General features: G+C 35.4%; 3 protein-coding genes and 1 non-coding gene across 9 annotated transcripts; 2 read left to right on the forward strand and 2 right to left on the reverse strand.

Moving 5' to 3' along the window:
- The first annotated feature begins 756 nt into the window (after positions 1-756).
- On the forward strand, positions 757-1,805 carry LOC118059578 (ethylene-responsive transcription factor 4-like). Its single transcript, XM_035072474.2, has one exon. It carries the CDS (start codon positions 917-919, stop codon positions 1,553-1,555), a length of 639 nt encoding a protein of 212 aa, XP_034928365.1. The 5' UTR covers positions 757-916; the 3' UTR covers positions 1,556-1,805.
- A 3,132-nt stretch (positions 1,806-4,937) lies between these two features.
- On the forward strand, positions 4,938-14,134 carry LOC118059580 (uncharacterized). Its single transcript, XR_004689329.2, has 4 exons — positions 4,938-5,288; positions 5,895-6,048; positions 7,270-7,420; positions 13,477-14,134. It is a non-coding gene; the product is annotated as an uncharacterized protein (transcript).
- On the reverse strand, positions 7,922-13,167 carry LOC118059579 (uncharacterized). Of its 6 annotated transcripts, none has more exons than XR_012170329.1 (4): positions 12,891-13,162; positions 12,090-12,160; positions 8,797-8,867; positions 7,922-8,168 (listed from the first exon to the last, which is right to left on the reverse strand). XR_012170329.1 is itself a non-coding variant. In XM_073410422.1 (4 exons), the coding sequence occupies exon 4, from the start codon at positions 10,898-10,900 to the stop codon at positions 10,172-10,174; it is 729 nt and encodes a 242-aa protein (XP_073266523.1). In that variant the 5' UTR covers positions 10,901-10,904; positions 11,413-11,461; positions 12,090-12,160; positions 12,891-13,167; the 3' UTR covers positions 9,710-10,171. The 6 variants fall into 6 exon arrangements, 5 of the variants coding, with proteins under 5 accessions (XP_073266523.1, XP_034928369.1, XP_073266521.1 ...); XM_073410422.1 differs by lacking the exons at positions 7,922-8,168; positions 8,797-8,867 and adding exons at positions 9,710-10,904; positions 11,413-11,461 and having other exon boundaries at positions 12,891-13,167; XM_035072478.2 differs by lacking the exons at positions 7,922-8,168; positions 8,797-8,867 and adding an exon at positions 9,710-10,904 and having other exon boundaries at positions 12,891-13,167.
- Positions 14,135-16,615: 2,481 nt separating the features above from the next.
- LOC118059581 (zinc finger CCCH domain-containing protein 2) lies at positions 16,616-18,244 on the reverse strand. Its single transcript, XM_035072482.2, has one exon. It carries the CDS (start codon positions 17,964-17,966, stop codon positions 16,815-16,817), a length of 1,152 nt encoding a protein of 383 aa, XP_034928373.1. The 5' UTR covers positions 17,967-18,244; the 3' UTR covers positions 16,616-16,814.
- Between the last annotated feature and the right edge of the window lie 1,364 nt (positions 18,245-19,608).

Consider the following 19,608-nt stretch of genomic DNA (forward strand, 5'->3'; position numbering starts at 1 on the left):
AGGTGGAGAATACGGTCACGTAAATAAGCGACGGTAAATGATGGCAGCAACGCGGCTATTTGTTGACAGATATTCGGGGACGCGTCAAGCAGAAGACATGGACGCGTGTCAATATTTTAATGGTTGGTGTCTACTCTCACTGAACTGACCGTCAAGAGAGCGATGCCAAAGGCTGTGTTACTGTTTGAGACGGCGATGCGGTGGATGATTGCTGTCTCTCGTTTAGCATCCAACGAACTGTTTGACAAGAATTCTGTTTTTAGTTAATTTTTTTAGAGTATTTTCGGTATAAAAAATAATTTTTAATAATTTTAAAATAGCTATTGAATTTTCTTTATTTTTTTTTTATGTTTTAGATAAATATAATGGCTAGATTTTCTCTTTGTTAAACGAAGTGAAAGAATCTAGTCTTTTAAGCTTCATAAATTTATTACCCATTTATCCAAGACAAGGCATTAATCTACTAAGATAATATTTATCTAAAAAAAGAAAATATAGTTTTTCAAATCTATGCTTTTAGAGACTGATGGACACATAATACAGTTAATTCAAGCCGTGATAACGGCCCCGTTATCAAAAGCCGGCACATCACTGACAAAACGCCCACTTATCTCGAAATTCCCGTGTTCCACGTAACCCTTATAACATTGTCGTTTCTTATCTGTTTCTTCCTCTCTCTTTCTCTTGGGCGGCGCAACCCATTCCTCTCAGTCAAACCTTTCATTGACTAGACTCCTTATAAATCCCACCCCCCACCCCTTCCTCTCCAAAGCACACCGCCCCCTGGACCCTAACCTTCACTTCATATTTTCAGGAGACTATTTATTTGCTTTCTAGTGTCTACTTGCTTCGTTGGCTCCTCTATTGCAATCTAAGATATCTTCTTAGATTGTTTCCGTCGTTGAGATTCAAGAAAATGGCACCCAAGAAGCTTAATGGTAATGATGACAATGGTTCCTTGAAGAAAGCAAGTGGTGATCATGATAAGAAGGAAATCCATTACAGGGGAGTGAGGAAGAGGCCATGGGGGAGGTATGCTGCTGAGATAAGGGATCCCGGGAAGAAAAGCCGGGTTTGGTTGGGCACGTTTGACACGGCAGTGGAGGCTGCAAGGGCCTATGATAAGGCGGCGCGTGAGTATCGTGGTGCTAAGGCGAAGACCAACTTTCCATTAGCGGAGAAGGTGGTTGGTTATGACGATGAGAAGCAGAGCTCTAGCCAGAGCAGCACCGTTGAGTCGTCAAGCTCCCCGGTGGTTTCTGCGGTGGCGCGTGATGTAACTCGCCAGGTTGGTGGGGTTGTGGGGATGGGGATGGGGAGGTTTCCCTTCGTGTTCCAGCAGCAGCAGCCGAATGTAAACGCTGTTGGTCCTGTCTGGTTTCTTGATGGTGTTAAGCCTGAGTTTGTGGTTCAGCGTTTCCCTGTACGGTTTGACCCGGTGGGTCTCGAGGGCGGGGCCCATAGTGACTCGGATTCATCATCTGTGATTGATTTTAAGCCAAGGAGTTCAATTCTTGATCTTGATCTTAACCTGCCTCCACCAGCTGATGCTTGATTGATAATTATTTAATTTTTTTTGAGATTATTCAGGGGAATAATTTTTTTTCCAGCTAATTTTACATCTTAAAGAGAGAAGTGATGATCTCGTTTAATGGGTCATCGTAATCTAATGTAAGTAAATTACTAGGATCATGATTTTGCAACTACAGAGATATAATCATAATTCTCTTCCTAGTTGTTTTGTGTTGTAAGCTCACAAATTACTTCAATTGCTGATAATTTTCAATCCCCCTTTTTTTTATTTATTTCTGGGGTCTTTCTCTATGCATCTAGTGGCTCAATGATTTAAGCATCAAGATGGATTTGATTTGACTTGAATTGCAACAGGTGAGATGGAATTAAATTCTCAAAAAAAAAAAAAAGGGAAAAATCAGCTTTGGAAGACAATTTAAAAGATAAATAAATATTTTATTGATTTCCTCTTTATTTATATAAATATCTAAAAACACTTATAAATTAAGCCTTTTATAACCAAATTTAAAAAAAACCAAATTCACGAGAATTACACATAATCTTATTATTTTTGAAAAATATCCAAAGATTGCTTCCTTAGTTAGATGCATTGGACCTGTAGTGATTGTTGACCATTTCAGCAAAGGTTCTCCTTTATGAAAAATATTTACGAACTTTACTTTCTGGGGACATGCATGGATTAAAAAAATAAATAAAGATAAGACTAAGGGGGAATATAATATTATATTTAAGTTGGCTATAATAAATTAGCGGCAGTGGTAGGCAGATGCACCGATCGACGAGATAATTAAGCGACGGCTCGTAGTGGGGCCCAGCCTGGAATTCCGTTCTTGACGGAAGGTATTATGTGTACATGTCTTGACTACAACTTGACGGCACGTGTACTTTCGCCGTCCAGTTTAAATGCAATCAATCAAGATCTTTTTCAGCCACAACAATTAGCCCCTATAATATTAATAATATCTCACATCGGTCCTTATATTCGTGATTGTTCTCGAGATCAATCTATAATTTCTAAAAAGTTTTAATGGTGTTTTCTTGAATTTAAACCTGAGATTTCACCTAAAGATGCTACTCAAATACAAAATAAACATATATTGAAAAGTTTTCAATTTGTTTTTTTATTTATGCTAGTTTTTTTTCTTCATATTTCTTTTCTTTCGAAACCTATAAATGTAATTTTACATTGTTTATTTTTTTCATTACCCATCTAATTTGTTTTTTATTTTGGGAAGGAAATTAATATATTATGAATTCATAATATATATGTGTGTGTGTGGTGTATTCCATGACTATATATAATATATATATATTCCATGACTAATTCCTTTTATTTGAACGTATTCCGCTCCCTTAAAGATAAAATAAAAAAAATTGAATTAACAATTGCGATTCCAACTACCTAATATAGAAGGATTGGAACTGAAATATATTATGTGGAAACAATAGGGGTCAAAATGTAGTTTACCTAATCTTTTTATATATAATTATCAGCCTGATTTTTTATTATCACTGCTTTATTAAAGAAACTTTAATCATTAATGTAATTTTCGAGGAAAAGAGAGGGAAGCGTGGAGGAGAGTGAGAGGAGACAGATTTTAGGTAGGGTGGACCACCCAAGAAATTTTAGATGGGGTCGTTGTTGCCGCCGCTGTCCCTTTCGGTGGGGTCCGATATCTGCCCCGAACGGAATATGTGCAGTGGATCTTCGCTTCATGCATGCATGTAATATCTGACTCATATATATATAATATAAAACTAGTTGGCCTTAAAAATAACTAATTTTTTACTGAAAAATAATAAATTTATGATTTTTTAAGCAACTTTTTTCTTTTTTACTAAAATATTATAAAAATAAACTTGTTGATGAAAATTAAAATTACAAAAAATATAGAGACTATAAAGACAAAAAGTTATGAGTATTAAAAAAAAACTTTCCATCCATATTTTAGATTCAGACACCATATAATTTGATATAATTAAGTTATAACTAATAATAGAATAGCTATGCTATTCAAAACATAACAACGTAAAAATATTTATATAAAAATCAGATTCGAAGACTCGTGTTGTAAATTAAATTATTAATTTAGATTTATTAAAATAATACTGTTTTAATTTTTTAAAAAATTAAAATAATGATTTTCTTTTTTTGAAAATGATTTCCTGGTAAATGGTAATAGACTACTGAGTGGGCAATTGAAAAGTCAGGGGAGAGGGGTCACGACAGCACGTGAAGCGGTGACTGACGCCGCTGAGAAGCAGCGAGGAAATTGCGACGTGTCCTTAATACCCAGAGTCTCAGACAGACAACGAAATCTACCAGAACGCCGCCTGTTCAGTGGGACCTACCACTCACTGATCTCGCATCTTGTCAAAACGCGTCACGTAAAATCAGACGAAGGCTAGCCTGCTAGGTCCCAGGGAAAGCTTTGCTTTGAGGAGTGGATTTATGATTGGAGTTGTTTTTTAAATTAATGTTTATATAAAATTATATTAAAATAATATTTTTTAAAAATTTTAAAATAAAGTTTTTTGAAGCAATAATATTTTATAAAAAAATTAAAAATTTATTATAATTATAAGATTTTTATCGCACCATAATATTATTTTTAAATATTTTTATTAATACTTTACTAAAAATAAATATTAATTTAGGTTATTGATCTGCTTATTATTTTATGAAAAAATAGTTATTATTATAAATTAAGGTATGAAAAATATTTAAAATTAATATATAAGTGTTTATCAAATGACATGTATATTAAGCTGAATTGTTTAAAAAATTTTACATGGAAAGATCAGTTATGTTTATAAAACAAATTACATGATAATTATGTAAATAATTTTAATACCTAAAATTTATTTTATATAATGAATATTATATTTTGATCATGTCCATATACTGTTATAACCAAGTGAACAAACAAACAAACAAATATATATTAGATACAATATAAGCTATATATAGATATTTAAATAATTAAGAGAAAATTCGTTGTTAGAGTTTTGTTCAGTATAATTCTAAATTCTATATCTCTAAATCCCCCTCTTTCCAAATCTTTTAATAGTGTGTTTTATAGTTGGGTCATGTTTTTTTAAAATTTAAAATTTTATTTGTTTTAAATTATTATTTTTAATATTTTTAAATTATTATATGTTGATGTTAAAAATAAATTTTTAAAATAAAAAATATTATTTAAATAAAAAATACTTTAAAATACAATTTTAACTCATACTCAAATAAACCTTAAAACAGGTGGTTAATCACCCAAGCCAAACCAAATGGCTATACCCGAACAGCTTTTACCATGTGGACCGGCTCCATAACCGAATCGGGTCCGGGATGACTTGGAATATTCCTTTCGTCTCCTTCTTCCAAGTTCCAAATAATACAAAATTAGGAAATTTCCTCCAACGGCTCATTTTGCTACTTCCCAACTCAAAGCGACTCCTCTCTTCATCTCCTTCTTCCCTGGTAGAACACAGAGCTAACCTGATTTAGAAAACGGATTACAGAACAGAAAGCATCAAAGTTCTTACGAGAAGAAATGCGTCGTCGTCGTCGTCGTCGCTGATTATGTGAACCAATAAAGTGATTGTACGATGACAAAGTCAACGAAACTGAAGCGGTTCGTCTACATCAACGATGATGAATCGCAGCCTACACAGGATTGTTTCTGCGATAATCGCATTTCGAATAGGAAATACACTCCCCTCAATTTCCTCCCTAAAAATCTCATGGAGCAGTTCAGGTTCTCTTCTTCCATTTTTTTAATGTATTTAATCATTTTTTTTAAAAAAATTTCGTTTTCAAATTAGTCAAGTATAACTGTATAAGTTTCCGTATCTTATCGAAATCTTTTCCCTTTCATTGCCTTGCCTCTCCCTCAAATCTTTTCATCAACCTAATAGGATTTTGTGATTGCACGGCACTCCTATCTTGATTCTCTATTTCAACCACCTTGCTTTGATTACATGGGTGATATCATTCTCAAGGTCCCTACATTTTGTATGGCAGAATTTATTATGAAACATTGGTCCTCTGTTGAAACAAACAAAACCTCTGCTGTCACTGGTGCGATCAAAATTGCAAGCATTATTTCTGTTCCATCTTGTTTACCTTGGAACCCCTAGATTTAGGCTAGTCCTTTATATCTTCTGTTGCTATGCTATCAATAAGCAATATGCACTGTGCAATATCTTCGTCGCAATCCCTCCTTAGCAGAGATAAAAACAGCATGATGGTTAATTTTTTCTCTAAATTATAGTGGATGTCCATATAATATGTTTATTCGGGTCTCTCTCCCAATCACTTAAGAAAGGATAATTGATTGACATATGGAAACTTGTTTTTGCAGCTTGTACAGATCTTAAAATCATGTGATTATAGGACTTTGGCAATTGGTGATGGTGGGAATGATGTGAGAATGATACACCAAGCTGATATTGGGGTTGGCATTAGTGGGAGAGAAGGACTGCAGGCAGCCAGGGCAGCTGATTATAGTACTGGAAGTGAGTATTTCTTTTTTTTACTGTGTGCAAGTCATGTCTCAGTCATGTCATGTTTGCGTTGCGTCTTTTATTAATATAAGCTGGATGCTGTACTGATTTGAGTTTGAAAACTTGTCTCTAGCTGCTTCTTGTTTCTGCAAAGGAGCTGCTCTTGTACTTCCTGCCAGGCACCAGCCTGTTAAAATCAAATCCTCTACCATGTTTGGATGCTAATGTTTATGCTAATGGTTTCAAAATAGTTTTTCTCTAGCTGTAGGACATGAATGAAACCTATTTAAATTTTAGGAACATTAGGTTTTCTATCAAAACTTGAAGGCATTAAATAAACTAAATGCTGGTTAATGGTTTATGGTTAATAGTAAGATACATGATTTGACTTTTAGCACACTTCAGATTTGTAATTGTGAGAAACATATCTACATGAAGACACGATCAAAGACTTGTACATGGTTTCTGGAAACAAGATTTATGAAGAAATTGTTATAACAAAGCCTAGATGAGAGATATTGTTAGCTGTTTGTAAGATACCATTTTTCTTGTCCAGTCCTGATTTTTCCCGTTGTCCCATCTTGTTTGGTGGAGGAAGAAACTGTAAAATAAATTAGAGATTTTAGCTTGGAATGTAAAATGCAGGAACTTTGCCAAGGAGTTAATCATGACAACTTTCTTTTGTTTTATTGACAAGTGAAATAAATGTGGCGTAGACGAAAATAGCAGATTACAGAGGCTGCACAAGAGTTTGTGTCATGAATGCCCTTTGTTACGTGATTCAAGAGTGGGCAAGCTTGTGTACGTTGTTCTGTTTTTTAGAGTGTATGGATCTAGTTGGTATTTCTAGGGAATAGCAGATCCACTGATACAAGGTGGAGGATTTGTTATGAACTTGTTTTTTGGGATTTGTGACAGAAAGATTGTAAGGCTGCTTGGAGCTGTTATATTCGTAGGGATTTTCAAGATTGTATTTTTTTTTTCCTAGATGACATGGGTTGATTTCTTTATGAGGTAGCTCTTCCTTTCGAACTCTGTAAATCAGAGAGTGAAAGGGCATATGACAATATTTCAACCTTCATCATACCAAGAAATTATTGAGAGATCTGTCATTTCTCATGGAATTAATCCAGTTTTTAATTCTAAGTCAATGACTGTTTTTCATGGTTTAATAAAGATATTGAGGGATTGTATAATTTTTTTTTAACTGTCTTGAGTTTTGCTTATGTGCAGCTCATTTACGATTTTGCAACATCTTGCCATATGGGGGAACTTGATTGCATTTTATGTCATCAACTGGATTGTCAGTGTCATTCCATCGGCAGGGATGTACACAATAATGTTCCAGTTATGTGGACAGCCATCTTATTGGATAACTATATTCGTAAGTTCTCTTCCATGGTTGCCCTATTCGTGTTCCTTTACTACTCCCTTTTGGTCCAATTGATTGGTCACACAGAAGCCTTAGGCCCCTTCTTTATTCCATAACTGTCACCAATCCAGATGAAAATGGGTTTGATTCTGGATGAAAATGGTTAGAAATTCCAAGCAACAATTGTGAGATTTTATGAGCTAGACTAGTTGGCACCTTCAAACCATTTTATGTATTTCTCAACTCGTTTCACATCTCTCTTGTTCCCCCCTCTCTCACTTACAAGAGACTGATTACAGCACGGTACACCATGTCATGGATGCTGCTGCTGTACTTTGGAAAATCTTAATGTGCCAGCTCTTTGGGGAATGGTGACATGACAGCCTTGGTGTCACGACCCGAATCCCGGATCCGTGACCGGCAACGTAGGAGCGGTGTCGAAAGGACACCTCACCTACGCTAAGCCTCAGAACGGACATATCAAAAGAACAATTTATTCAAAAATACACAGCGGCTCATAATATTCAGAAATATTATATTATTCAAATACTGATGAAACCAAAAGATAGTTATTAAAACAAAAATAATAATTCATAATACTCATTACATTGTCAAAATCCAAATTTAATTAAACCAAGGTAACAGTGGAGCGTCTAAGACATCAAAACAAAACTGAAAGGAAAGCCTCGCGAACAAGCAAGGCATACCGACCAGAACTGAAGAAGCGGAAACACTCAACAAAGTCCCAGAAACTAAGAACCTGAAATAATATTAAAAATGAGAGGTGAGTTCAACCAACTCAGTGAGGGAATAACATTTAATATACATTTTAGATATTTCAGATATTAATAAGTTGTAAGATGATTTATCTTAATATACATATACATATACATATACATATACTTACTAAACATATTATCATAACGTAACATATAGTTATCATAACGTAACATATTATTATAACGTAGTGGATTACATGTCAGAGATCAGATGACACCCGAAGGTGACCAGATGACACCCGTCGGTGACCAGATGACACCCGTCGGTGACCACTGTGGGATGATCAATCGCCACAGGCTGATGCCTCTCTCACCAGCTAGGTAACAGAATACTATGTGCACACAGGCTAACTATTCTCCGTTAGCATGAAGTACTGACAAGTCCCATATCAAGGCATAACAAATATTCACATAATCATCAAAGAAACGTATATCATATCAAATAGAATTTACTTTAACAGATTGCGAGTGCAAATTCAATAATAAATTAGTACTCGGAAAATAAAGCAACATATATAAATATTCAAGAAATTTACTAGTTGTACTCATTGTATAATCAACATACATATTTATTTATATTATATGCATATTAAAGATTATTCCACTCACCCGGAAAATACTGAACTAAAGGAATGTCAGACAAAAGACCCGAAAATCCGATTAAGGATCGTTAGGAGAACCTACAATAAATATATGAAATATACTCAAAAACAGATCAAACAAAAGATCCCAATGCATAAAATAAACCGGGCTTAATCTCCCAAGTTTAGGGACTAAAACGACAATTTTCTAAAACAGGGACCAAAATGTAATTTTGCCAAAATTAGAGGACCAAACTGCAAATACCTAACCATACTGAAATTTATCCATAATTCGTCCTTATCTTTGTCCAGAATCTTGAATTATGCCCCAAGGTCCAAAATGTGATTTTATTAAAATATTAGGGGTCAAATCGTAATTTGTCAACTTGGAGGACCAAACTGAAAATATCAATTATACTGGAATTTTGCCTTTAAATCATCCTCAGTTCTGTTCAGAATCTCAATTTATGCCCCAGGGACCAATCTGTAAAATTTCCAAAGTTCGGGGACTAAACTGCAATTTCTATAAATTGAGGGACCAAACTGAATTTTCGTCATCTTCAACCTCAAACCCAGAATTTCAACAGATCACCTACTGTTATCCCCTTATTTCTAACACAATTTCACCATTTAAACAAAATCATAACTCAAAATCATTATCTTTCAATTCAATCTCTCCAAATCAACTAATTAATCAAATACCCATAATAATCAACTCCTAACCTTCAAATTAATTCATCAATTAACTCAACATACAAACTTCAAAACTCTACAATTAATCAAAACCGAAATTTAACATATTATACACTTAAAACCATAAATCTTACCTTTTTACTTATTTCCTCTACTTCTCTTCTCCTTTTCCCCTTATTTTCCCTTATTTTCTCTTCTTCTTCTTCTTCCTCCCTTCTCTCTTACGGTTTGTTCTTCCAATATTCAGATCCCTCTTTTTTTTTTTTTTCTTATTTATATTTATCAACCATTGGTCAATTACCACACTACCCCTCAATCATTTATACCCTCTCTTTAAGCCTCCAAGGGCTTTATTGTATTTTCCAATCTTTTCAATTTTCAAAACATTACAATCTCCCCACCTTATAAAAGTTTCGTCCTCGAAACTTAATAGAAAAGATTGAATACTTACCGAGATTATTGAAACGATGAGGATACTGCCGACCTCCTTGTCCCCTGTTAGGACCTGTATCATACCGCTGATGAAAAGAGAACTGATTTTCCACCTTGGGCCTCTTGACCGAACCCATTGATAATTCATCCTCTAACTCTCGTGCCTCAATAGCACGAGCACGATCCACTACGGCCGAGAACGTCTTAAACTCATGAGCCCCAATAGCTTTGAATAGGTAGCTATTAAGACCCCGAACAAACCTCTTGATCTTCCTCTCCTAAGTTGGTACCAAATACCCAGCAAACCTGGACAACCGCGTGAATTCCACTTCATACTCTGTCACAGTCAAGTCACCCTGAACCAACTTCTCAAACTCGTATGATCTAGCTTCCCTCACACTTTCAGGTAGAAAACGCTCCAAAAATATCTCAGAAAATTCCTTCCACACCATCGGTGGAGAACTAGCTGCCCTTTCACCTCTTTTAGACTCATACCAGTTCACAGCCACCTCACCTTCTAGCCTAAAAGATGCTAAAGTCACTGCACGATGATCCGTGCACCCCATGGCCTCACACCTACGCCACACTGCATCTAAAAACTGTTGTGGATCCTCAGAGTTATCTACACCCTTAAAGGTAGGAGGTGCCAACTTAAGGAACTCAGCCAATGGCACTTTCACCCCATGCACAGTATGGGAAGTCGAAGATGCACTCTTATCCTTCTCCTTTTCTTTCTCAGTTAAAAGGTTAGCCAGGGTCTGCATGGCCTGTCCAATTTTATCCAAAGCACTATCAGTATAAGACACCCTATCATGGGATTCCTGCTCCTGGTTCTTACCAACATCCAGACCATAGTCCCCCTCAAATTCAACCTCATCTTGAACTTCTGCTTCAATTGGTTGAGGTGAAGGGTTTCTAACTCTCTTTTTGCGCCTCTCCTTCCTAAGCTGAGCGATAGGAATGTCCTCTTGATCATCGGTATTAATTACATGTTTAGCCCTCGGCATATTTCTAAAAAAAACAAATTGCATATTTATCACAAGGAAGAAGACATGCTTGATGAGAATTCAAAATTTCAAAAACAACAAACAAAACGATACGGATTCTAATGCTCCACTTATTACGAAATTTTGAATAATAATAAATAAATAAAATAGATTACGAGATTTTAATAAAACCATGCTCTGATACCACCTTTGTCACGACCCGAATCCCGGATCCGTGACCGGCAACGTAGGAGCGGTGTCGAAAGGACACCTCACCTACGCTAAGCCTCAGAACGGACATATCAAAAGAACAATTTATTCAAAAATACACAGCGGCTCATAATATTCAGAAATATTATATTATTCAAATACTGATGAAACCAAAAGATAGTTATTAAAACAAAAATAATAATTCATAATACTCATTACATTGTCAAAATCCAAATTTAATTAAACCAAGGTAACAGTGGAGCGTCTAAGACATCAAAACAAAACTGAAAGGAAAGCCTCGCGAACAAGCAAGGCATACCGACCAGAACTGAAGAAGCGGAAACACTCAACAAAGTCCCAGAAACTAAGAACCTGAAATAATATTAAAAATGAGAGGTGAGTTCAACCAACTCAGTGAGGGAATAACATTTAATATACATTTTAGATATTTCAGATATTAATAAGTTGTAAGATGATTTATCTTAATATACATATACATATACATATACATATACTTACTAAACATATTATCATAACGTAACATATAGTTATCATAACGTAACATATTATTATAACGTAGTGGATTACATGTCAGAGATCAGATGACACCCGAAGGTGACCAGATGACACCCGTCGGTGACCAGATGACACCCGTCGGTGACCACTGTGGGATGATCAATCGCCACAGGCTGATGCCTCTCTCACCAGCTAGGTAACAGAATACTATGTGCACACAGGCTAACTATTCTCCGTTAGCATGAAGTACTGACAAGTCCCATATCAAGGCATAACAAATATTCACATAATCATCAAAGAAACGTATATCATATCAAATAGAATTTACTTTAACAGATTGCGAGTGCAAATTCAATAATAAATTAGTACTCGGAAAATAAAGCAACATATATAAATATTCAAGAAATTTACTAGTTGTACTCATTGTATAATCAACATACATATTTATTTATATTATATGCATATTAAAGATTATTCCACTCACCCGGAAAATACTGAACTAAAGGAATGTCAGACAAAAGACCCGAAAATCCGATTAAGGATCGTTAGGAGAACCTACAATAAATATATGAAATATACTCAAAAACAGATCAAACAAAAGATCCCAATGCATAAAATAAACCGGGCTTAATCTCCCAAGTTTAGGGACTAAAACGACAATTTTCTAAAACAGGGACCAAAATGTAATTTTGCCAAAATTAGAGGACCAAACTGCAAATACCTAACCATACTGAAATTTATCCATAATTCGTCCTTATCTTTGTCCAGAATCTTGAATTATGCCCCAAGGTCCAAAATGTGATTTTATTAAAATATTAGGGGTCAAATCGTAATTTGTCAACTTGGAGGACCAAACTGAAAAATATCAATTATACTGGAATTTTGCCTTTAAATCATCCTCAGTTCTGTTCAGAATCTCAATTTATGCCCCCAGGGACCAATCTGTAAAATTTCCAAAGTTCGGGGACTAAACTGCAATTTCTATAAATTGAGGGACCAAACTGAATTTTCGTCATCTTCAACCTCAAACCCAGAATTTCAACAGATCACCTACTGTTATCCCCTTATTTCTAACACAATTTCACCATTTAAACAAAATCATAACTCAAAATCATTATCTTTCAATTCAATCTCTCCAAATCAACTAATTAATCAAATACCCATAATAATCAACTCCTAACCTTCAAATTAATTCATCAATTAACTCAACATACAAACTTCAAAACTCTACAATTAATCAAAACCGAAATTTAACATATTATACACTTAAAACCATAAATCTTACCTTTTTACTTATTTCCTCTACTTCTCTTCTCCTTTTCCCCTTATTTTCCCTTATTTTCTCTTCTTCTTCTTCTTCCTCCCTTCTCTCTTACGGTTTGTTCTTCCAATATTCAGATCCCTCTTTTTTTTTTTTTTTTCTTATTTATATTTATCAACCATTGGTCAATTACCACACTACCCCTCAATCATTTATACCCTCTCTTTAAGCCTCCAAGGGCTTTATTGTATTTTCCAATCTTTTCAATTTTCAAAACATTACACTTGGTATTCCAAAGTGCAGCATCTCCCAAAAGTGGACTTCAAAGAGAGAACCACTTTCCAATCTCTGTGCAGTTATGCTGTTTGTTGGCAGATCAAGGATTGGAGAGTGGCATAGTTTCTATACAAAAACGAGTTCTTGATAGTTTATCAACTCTTATAAGGGATTTGAAGCGACCCCTGGATTCAACACTGTTTTGGAAGCTTGAAAAACCTGAGAGCAGCTTCGAAATTGGGCTGGAACTATTTTCCAGACGGCAATTCATGTATTTACTATTTTCCAGACTGCAGTTCATATGTTTTTTCTGAAAGTGACTCGTTTTTTGCAGCTCATTGTTGCGGCGGGGATGGTTCGAATTCTAGCTATAAAGTACTTCCGTTATACATACGCACCCAGTAAAATCAACACTCTTCAGCAAGCAGAACGTTTAGGTGGACCAATATTGTCTCTTGGGAATATCGAGCGACAACAACGAGTGATCCTGAAAGATGTTGCTCCAGTATCAATTACTCAATCCAAGAACATAAATCCAGTTTACGAACCTCTCCTGTCTGATTCGCCAAGCTCTAGGAGGTTGTTGGGATCAGGTACTCCTTTCGATTTCTTTCAATCACAGTCCAGATTGTCTTCAATCTACTCAAGAAACTGGAAAGACAACTGAGTTTTAGGAGATTTTCATTGCGATAAACACACATTTAGATGCCATAGTTGAACTGTAAAGCCAAATCTAGTTATAGGGGGTGTATCAGCATTACGTATAGTCTCTAGATTGTAAAGGCTACATCCCCCCCTTCTTACATAGCAAGAACAATTTATCTTCAGTAAATGATTATATAGCTTGTCGTGAAGCAAATTGTAAATGAATGCATCGATACTTCTAGAGTGGAAAGCTTCATGACTAACATTTCTGAACTTCAAGCTGTATAGTTTTGAGAAATTATTACATGGACTTGGTGTTTGATGGAAAGTCCCAATCAATTATATTACAGAGATCCATCTCACAATCAATCAATCAATCAATAATAATAATAATTAGGTTTGGTGGGGTTAACTAAGTTGCGGGTGTCGGGTTTTATGAATTTGGTCAGGTTAATGTATTTTTTTTTAAAATTAGAACTCGATCCAAATTAAACTCTGAATCAGTAGTTTTTCATATCAATCTACTGCCATTCCAGGTTTAATAAATAGACCATGCAGAAATAGATCTGCGAAAACGAGTATAAAATAAATGCTCATTTTCACACGGGTCAGCCATACCTGAGGTGAAGTGGAAGGGTCACAGGCGTTACAAAGCATGGGCATTATTTTGTCCTACAAATTGCATTCAATTTCTACATAAATGAAATGGAACTCGTGATCCCAAAGGCCAGGGCAGGTGGGGGGCCCTAAAACACTAGCAAATGTCATCTTAGCATGGGCTGCTGCTCCCCTCTCCCCCACACCATTTCCTGTGAGTCTCTATGACCATCACTACCTAACCCCAGCAATGCACCAAGACAAGAAACACTGTCCCCAGGCGAGAATCATCCCCCAAACACCCCCTTATTGTCCTTTCCCTGCCATCACAGCTGTCTTTCAGACAAGTACTCCTCCCAGGAAACAAATAATTTGCCAGCGTAGAGGACACATCTGTGTACCGATCCACCAAAACTAAATGGTTGGAGATTTTAGGTTCTTGTCTTGAAGACTATGACAGATATTATTGCCTTTAATTTGGATTAGTAATGGCTTTAAATACAGTGGTCTGTGCTGTGGTCATTTTGATGAAAAGAGAACGGTTTCTAATTTCTATAGGGCTTACCTCGACAAGATCAAGGTGGTTGAAGTCATAGTTTTAAAACTCGGTAAGGTCCGGTGGATCGACCTGGGACCTGGCCGATCCGGGGTTAGAACTAGACCGGATTGAAGAGAAAATAAAATAAGAAAAAACCCGGTGTGACCCGGTTGACTCGGCAAGACCCGGCCGCAAATCTGTCAACTTTTTTTCTTTTTGTAAAACAACGTCGTTTTGATTTTATTTAAAAAAAAATTGACCCGGCAACCCGGTCAAGACCGGGTGAACCAGTCATAACCCGAAACCTGGATCTTGGACCGAGCCGGATTTTAAAACTATGGTTGAAATCTTAAATCTTTTTTAAAAAATGAGATTAGTCTCGTTCGAGATTTGTGACTATTTTTTTCAATAAGTATTTTTTCTGATGATCAAATTTATATTCTCATTTTTGTAGAAATATAGTAGTGTCTTAACTGTTAGATCAACATTATTTTATTGGTACAAACCATGTTATATGCCAACACTTTAGATTAGAAGAAATTATGGCATAAATTAAATTAAATAATATATTGTGTGGACCAAAACGGACATAATGTTTAATAAGAAGTTAAAATTTTTATTTGCTCATCAGGTGGGAATGAATTTATTGTTCTCGTAGGTACCAATTCATTACTATCTCGAAATCAAATCCAATTACAAGAATAAATTTCTTATAGATTAGTGGGTTTAAATGTAAATAATTTATTTAAAATAAGATATAAGAGAGATTTAGATTTGATAAACAAAAAATAGTGAAAAGAAACCAAAATACTTATCGTTACTCATGAAAATAGATAATAAGCAATTTTGTTTTAAGATTGTGATATCATTGCTTTTTTAAATATATTTTTTTATGTCAAAAACTAAAAAGAAATTTGCCACAAAAGCTCAGCTCTTTATTAGAAATTAATAGAGTAAATAATTAATCCATAACCTCTTTTTTTTTTTTTTTTCTTTTCTAAGAGTAATATTATCATATTTCCAGTTAATAATAACTAACAACTCACATCTGCTGTAATTTTTTTAGTTAGAAGCTATATAACCAATAAGAAATATAGTTCGAAGGAATCATTCACCGTGAGACAAGCATCTTGAGACATCTGGAAATTAAGAACTAATTAAAAAAATATATAGTTGTGATCTATCTTATCTTTGGCCTGAAAATCCTCAAATCTACTCATCATCACCTTCCCTTCATGCATGTTGACCACGTACCAAATATTTACCATGCCACCTAATTACGCAAATTGAAATCTCCAAATTAATAATTATCTCTTAATTACCAAATTGACTTTCGAACCACCACAAATCTTGGTTAGGTTTAACAAATAATTAATTATTAATTATACCTCTACATGCAAAATCACAGTAAGGGGAAATTAAAGAATTAATCGCTACTATTTCAAGAAAAACAAAAATAAACAGAAAGGCTAAATTAAAACCCTTCAAGATTTAGCTTGATTGGTGATGAATAATGATAAATGATCATATTCCAATGATCTTATAAAAATTGAAAGACTAAGAAGGGAGAAATTAAGAAGTGAGATTCAAAACATATTTCATTCGATATATCCACTTGAAAATTTGATTAAATTTCAATACATCTTCAAAAAGTAATTAACAAAGATGATTAACATTCTCTTCTCTTGAAGAGAACTTCAAAATACAAGACTAATTATTTAACAATAACATGATCTTCATCATCTAAGTGAAAATCAAGAACTTGGAAGAGAGAAAACAATAGTAACAACAATTTACACCAAATCCACACATATATAAAGTTGCCCATATACGGCTGGTGCTGTGATGCTTCAAGCCTGACTTGTCTGTACAAGCTGTCATCATCATCATCTCTACATCAAGAGCTCATTAACCCATCCAAGATCAGGATCAGGAGTACAAGCCAAACCACCATTATTGTGATCATTAATCTTGTGAATATCATCGATGAATAATCCCTTATTGCTTGAGCAATCTCTATTGAAAAAACTTGATGAATTAGGGGTTGGAGTTGAAGGTGAAAGAATGAACTGTGGCTGATCTTCTCCATCGAAAGAGACATCAATATTCCTTGGAGTGTTGTTAACATTCCTTTTTTGATTGGGGTATAAGGACATAGGTGAAGAAACACCAGCTGCTTCATTGAAATTCATTGCTTCTAAAGAACTCATAAGCTCGGTAAACACATCCTTGTAACTCACAACGCCAGCCCTAAACTTGCTTAACCTATCGCTATATCGAGAAATCGGCGAAAACCCAGATAAGGGTTGGTGTTTCACTGGAGAAAGAGACGGTGTCAGTGATGGTGACAGTGGCGGCGACAAGGGGGACATGCCAAGGAGAGTAGAGGTTGGAGAGGAAGTCATAGAATGGCAAACAGCACAACAACAATGGCCATGATTGAGAGATGAACATGGTGAAGAGCCCAAGGTCTTATTACGTGAAGAACCCTCGGGCAAAATGCGAAGCTGGCGAGGCGAGTGAGCGAAGAAACAAACCTTTCGCTTACAATTCTTGCCATCTTTGCAAGCCTCAGTTCGATAACGAAAAGGGTGTAACCAACACTCAAAAACACCATGAGCAAACTCACAGTTCTCTCCACGGTTACACCCTCCACGTATAAATTCAGGACAGACAGCTCCGGAGTAGTGAAACCTACGAAGGTCTCTCCGACGAGCCTTTTCCCCCGGATGAGCAAAGGGGCAGTCGGTCCAGTCATGGCTACGACTGCGCGTGCAGCGACGAACTTTGAACTCATACATGCGGAAATGATCAGAAGAGTATGGATCTAACTCATCATCAATATCTATTTCATTGTTGTAGTCATTGTACGGAAGGAATTCTTGGAGATCAGTCTCATATGGGGACACGTCCAGGGTTTCTTGATGGGTTTTCCTTGTAAGCAGTTTTCTTGGAGGAATTTCAAGATCTCTGAAGGGTTTATTGGGAGAAAGAATTTGGTGAGAGGGGAAGAGCTTGTGTTGCTCAGCAGAAATCGTGCCCATTTTTGTGAGAGGACTATAGGAGCACTATAGCAGTGTATAGGTGTTGATGAAATATGAAGGAGGAGATGTTGAGGGAGAAGGAAACAAATGGTGGGGCAACATATATAGGGAGATAGATAATTGAAGGATGACAATTAAATGACAAGGATATTGGAGGTAAGGTTTGGGAAAAGAAATGCGTGGCTGCATAGTATTAGGGTTCATCATGCAAAAAGGAGGAGGTGGCAGCTTCTTCATATTCATAGCACACAATGCCTTGCTATGTGTATGCGCTAGGATTTATCATGAGAAAAAAAAAAAACAACATTGTTTTAAGATTAAATTTTAAAACATTCAAGTTAACCCGTTCAATTTATAATATCCAATCATGGATGTTTAATAACTTTGATTGAGGGACATGATTGTACTGCTTTAATAAATATATATATATATATATATTCGACTAAACTAGATGCCAAAACAATGGCAAAAATTTCGGTTCCATGATAACAAAGTTTATAAGGCGGCTTCATACATTGAACAAGTATGGAATTTCACCGGAAGGCCAAAAAGTTCATGCCCTTTTCATTGCAGTAATTCTTTACCTAATACAAAAGGGAAATGATAGAGCCCTTCTTTATTGTGCTATTGACATGCATTTATCTTAAACTCTCTTCGGACGGTTGATAAATTGTTGTTCTGCTATTTTTTAATATTTTTTTTCAAATTAATATATGGACATTCCAAACTCAATTAAGTGAGGAATAACTAGAGGACCTCCTTCTCTTACCTTGTTGAGTTGAAGTTTAACAATTCAAGGTTGATGCAGATGTTGCCAAGCAAATTGCCATTGAAATTTCTTTCAATGGTGGCAAGATTGGACTTCTGCTATGTTTTCTTATGTCAAGAGGAACCATGAAACTTCCTTTTGCTTCATTGGTCACCACAGGCCTGAGCCCATAAGACTAGTGCCTAGCCCATTGCACCAACCATGAAATTTCAGGTTGACAAGGATAAATTCAAAACAATTTTATTTCAATGTATTTTTTTTAAAAAATAATATGAGTTAAAACGATACTATTTTGCATAATTAAAAAAAAAAAGAGTCAGAACAAGTGTTGCCATGAGAAACAGTTTGGAAAGGTAAAGAAATTGCCATTGGGGTTTTGATAGAATAACTCAGAATCATGTCTTCACCAAAGTCGACAAATATTTTCCTAACAATGACAAACCAGATGTCTTCCAAACTAAGAGATTAGGTTTTGGTTCTAAAGAAGAAGACAAAAAAAAAACCCTTAACTAATAAATTACATCAAACAAAACACATGAAACTGTCAGTTTTGGTGGCCAGCATCTCTGAAAACTTTGAGGGTAGATCTAGAAATAAGAGTGTTTTAGACTAGTCAGGTTCATGAACCCTGCCTCTCACAAAAATGGGCTGTGACTGCCTAACTCAAGAGCTACTGACAGTGGATTGTAGCAGTGAAATAAGTGTTAGAGGAGGGAGCAATGGTTCAAGTCATGATAGATTATCAATGTCAATAACATGGAACCTTACCTCTAATGCTTGCAATCAAACTCTTAGAGATAAAAAGTTCTTAATTTATTTTTGCATAAATCAATGCAAAAATAAAACATTTCACTATTCTGCAGAAAGTTTTAA

Source organism: Populus alba, chromosome 7 (genome assembly GCF_005239225.2).
Source record: "Populus alba chromosome 7, ASM523922v2, whole genome shotgun sequence".
In the NCBI taxonomy this organism is placed as follows: Eukaryota; Viridiplantae; Streptophyta; class Magnoliopsida; order Malpighiales; family Salicaceae; genus Populus; species Populus alba.

Coding starts and splice junctions, on each gene's coding strand:
- LOC118059578 (XM_035072474.2), top strand. CDS start 917: ATGGCACCCAAGAAGCTTAATGGTAATGATGACAATGGTTCCTTGAAG.
- LOC118059579 (XM_073410421.1), bottom strand. CDS start 10,924: ATGCAATTTGTTTTTTTTAGAAATATGCCGAGGGCTAAACATGTAATT.
- LOC118059581 (XM_035072482.2), bottom strand. CDS start 17,966: ATGGGCACGATTTCTGCTGAGCAACACAAGCTCTTCCCCTCTCACCAA.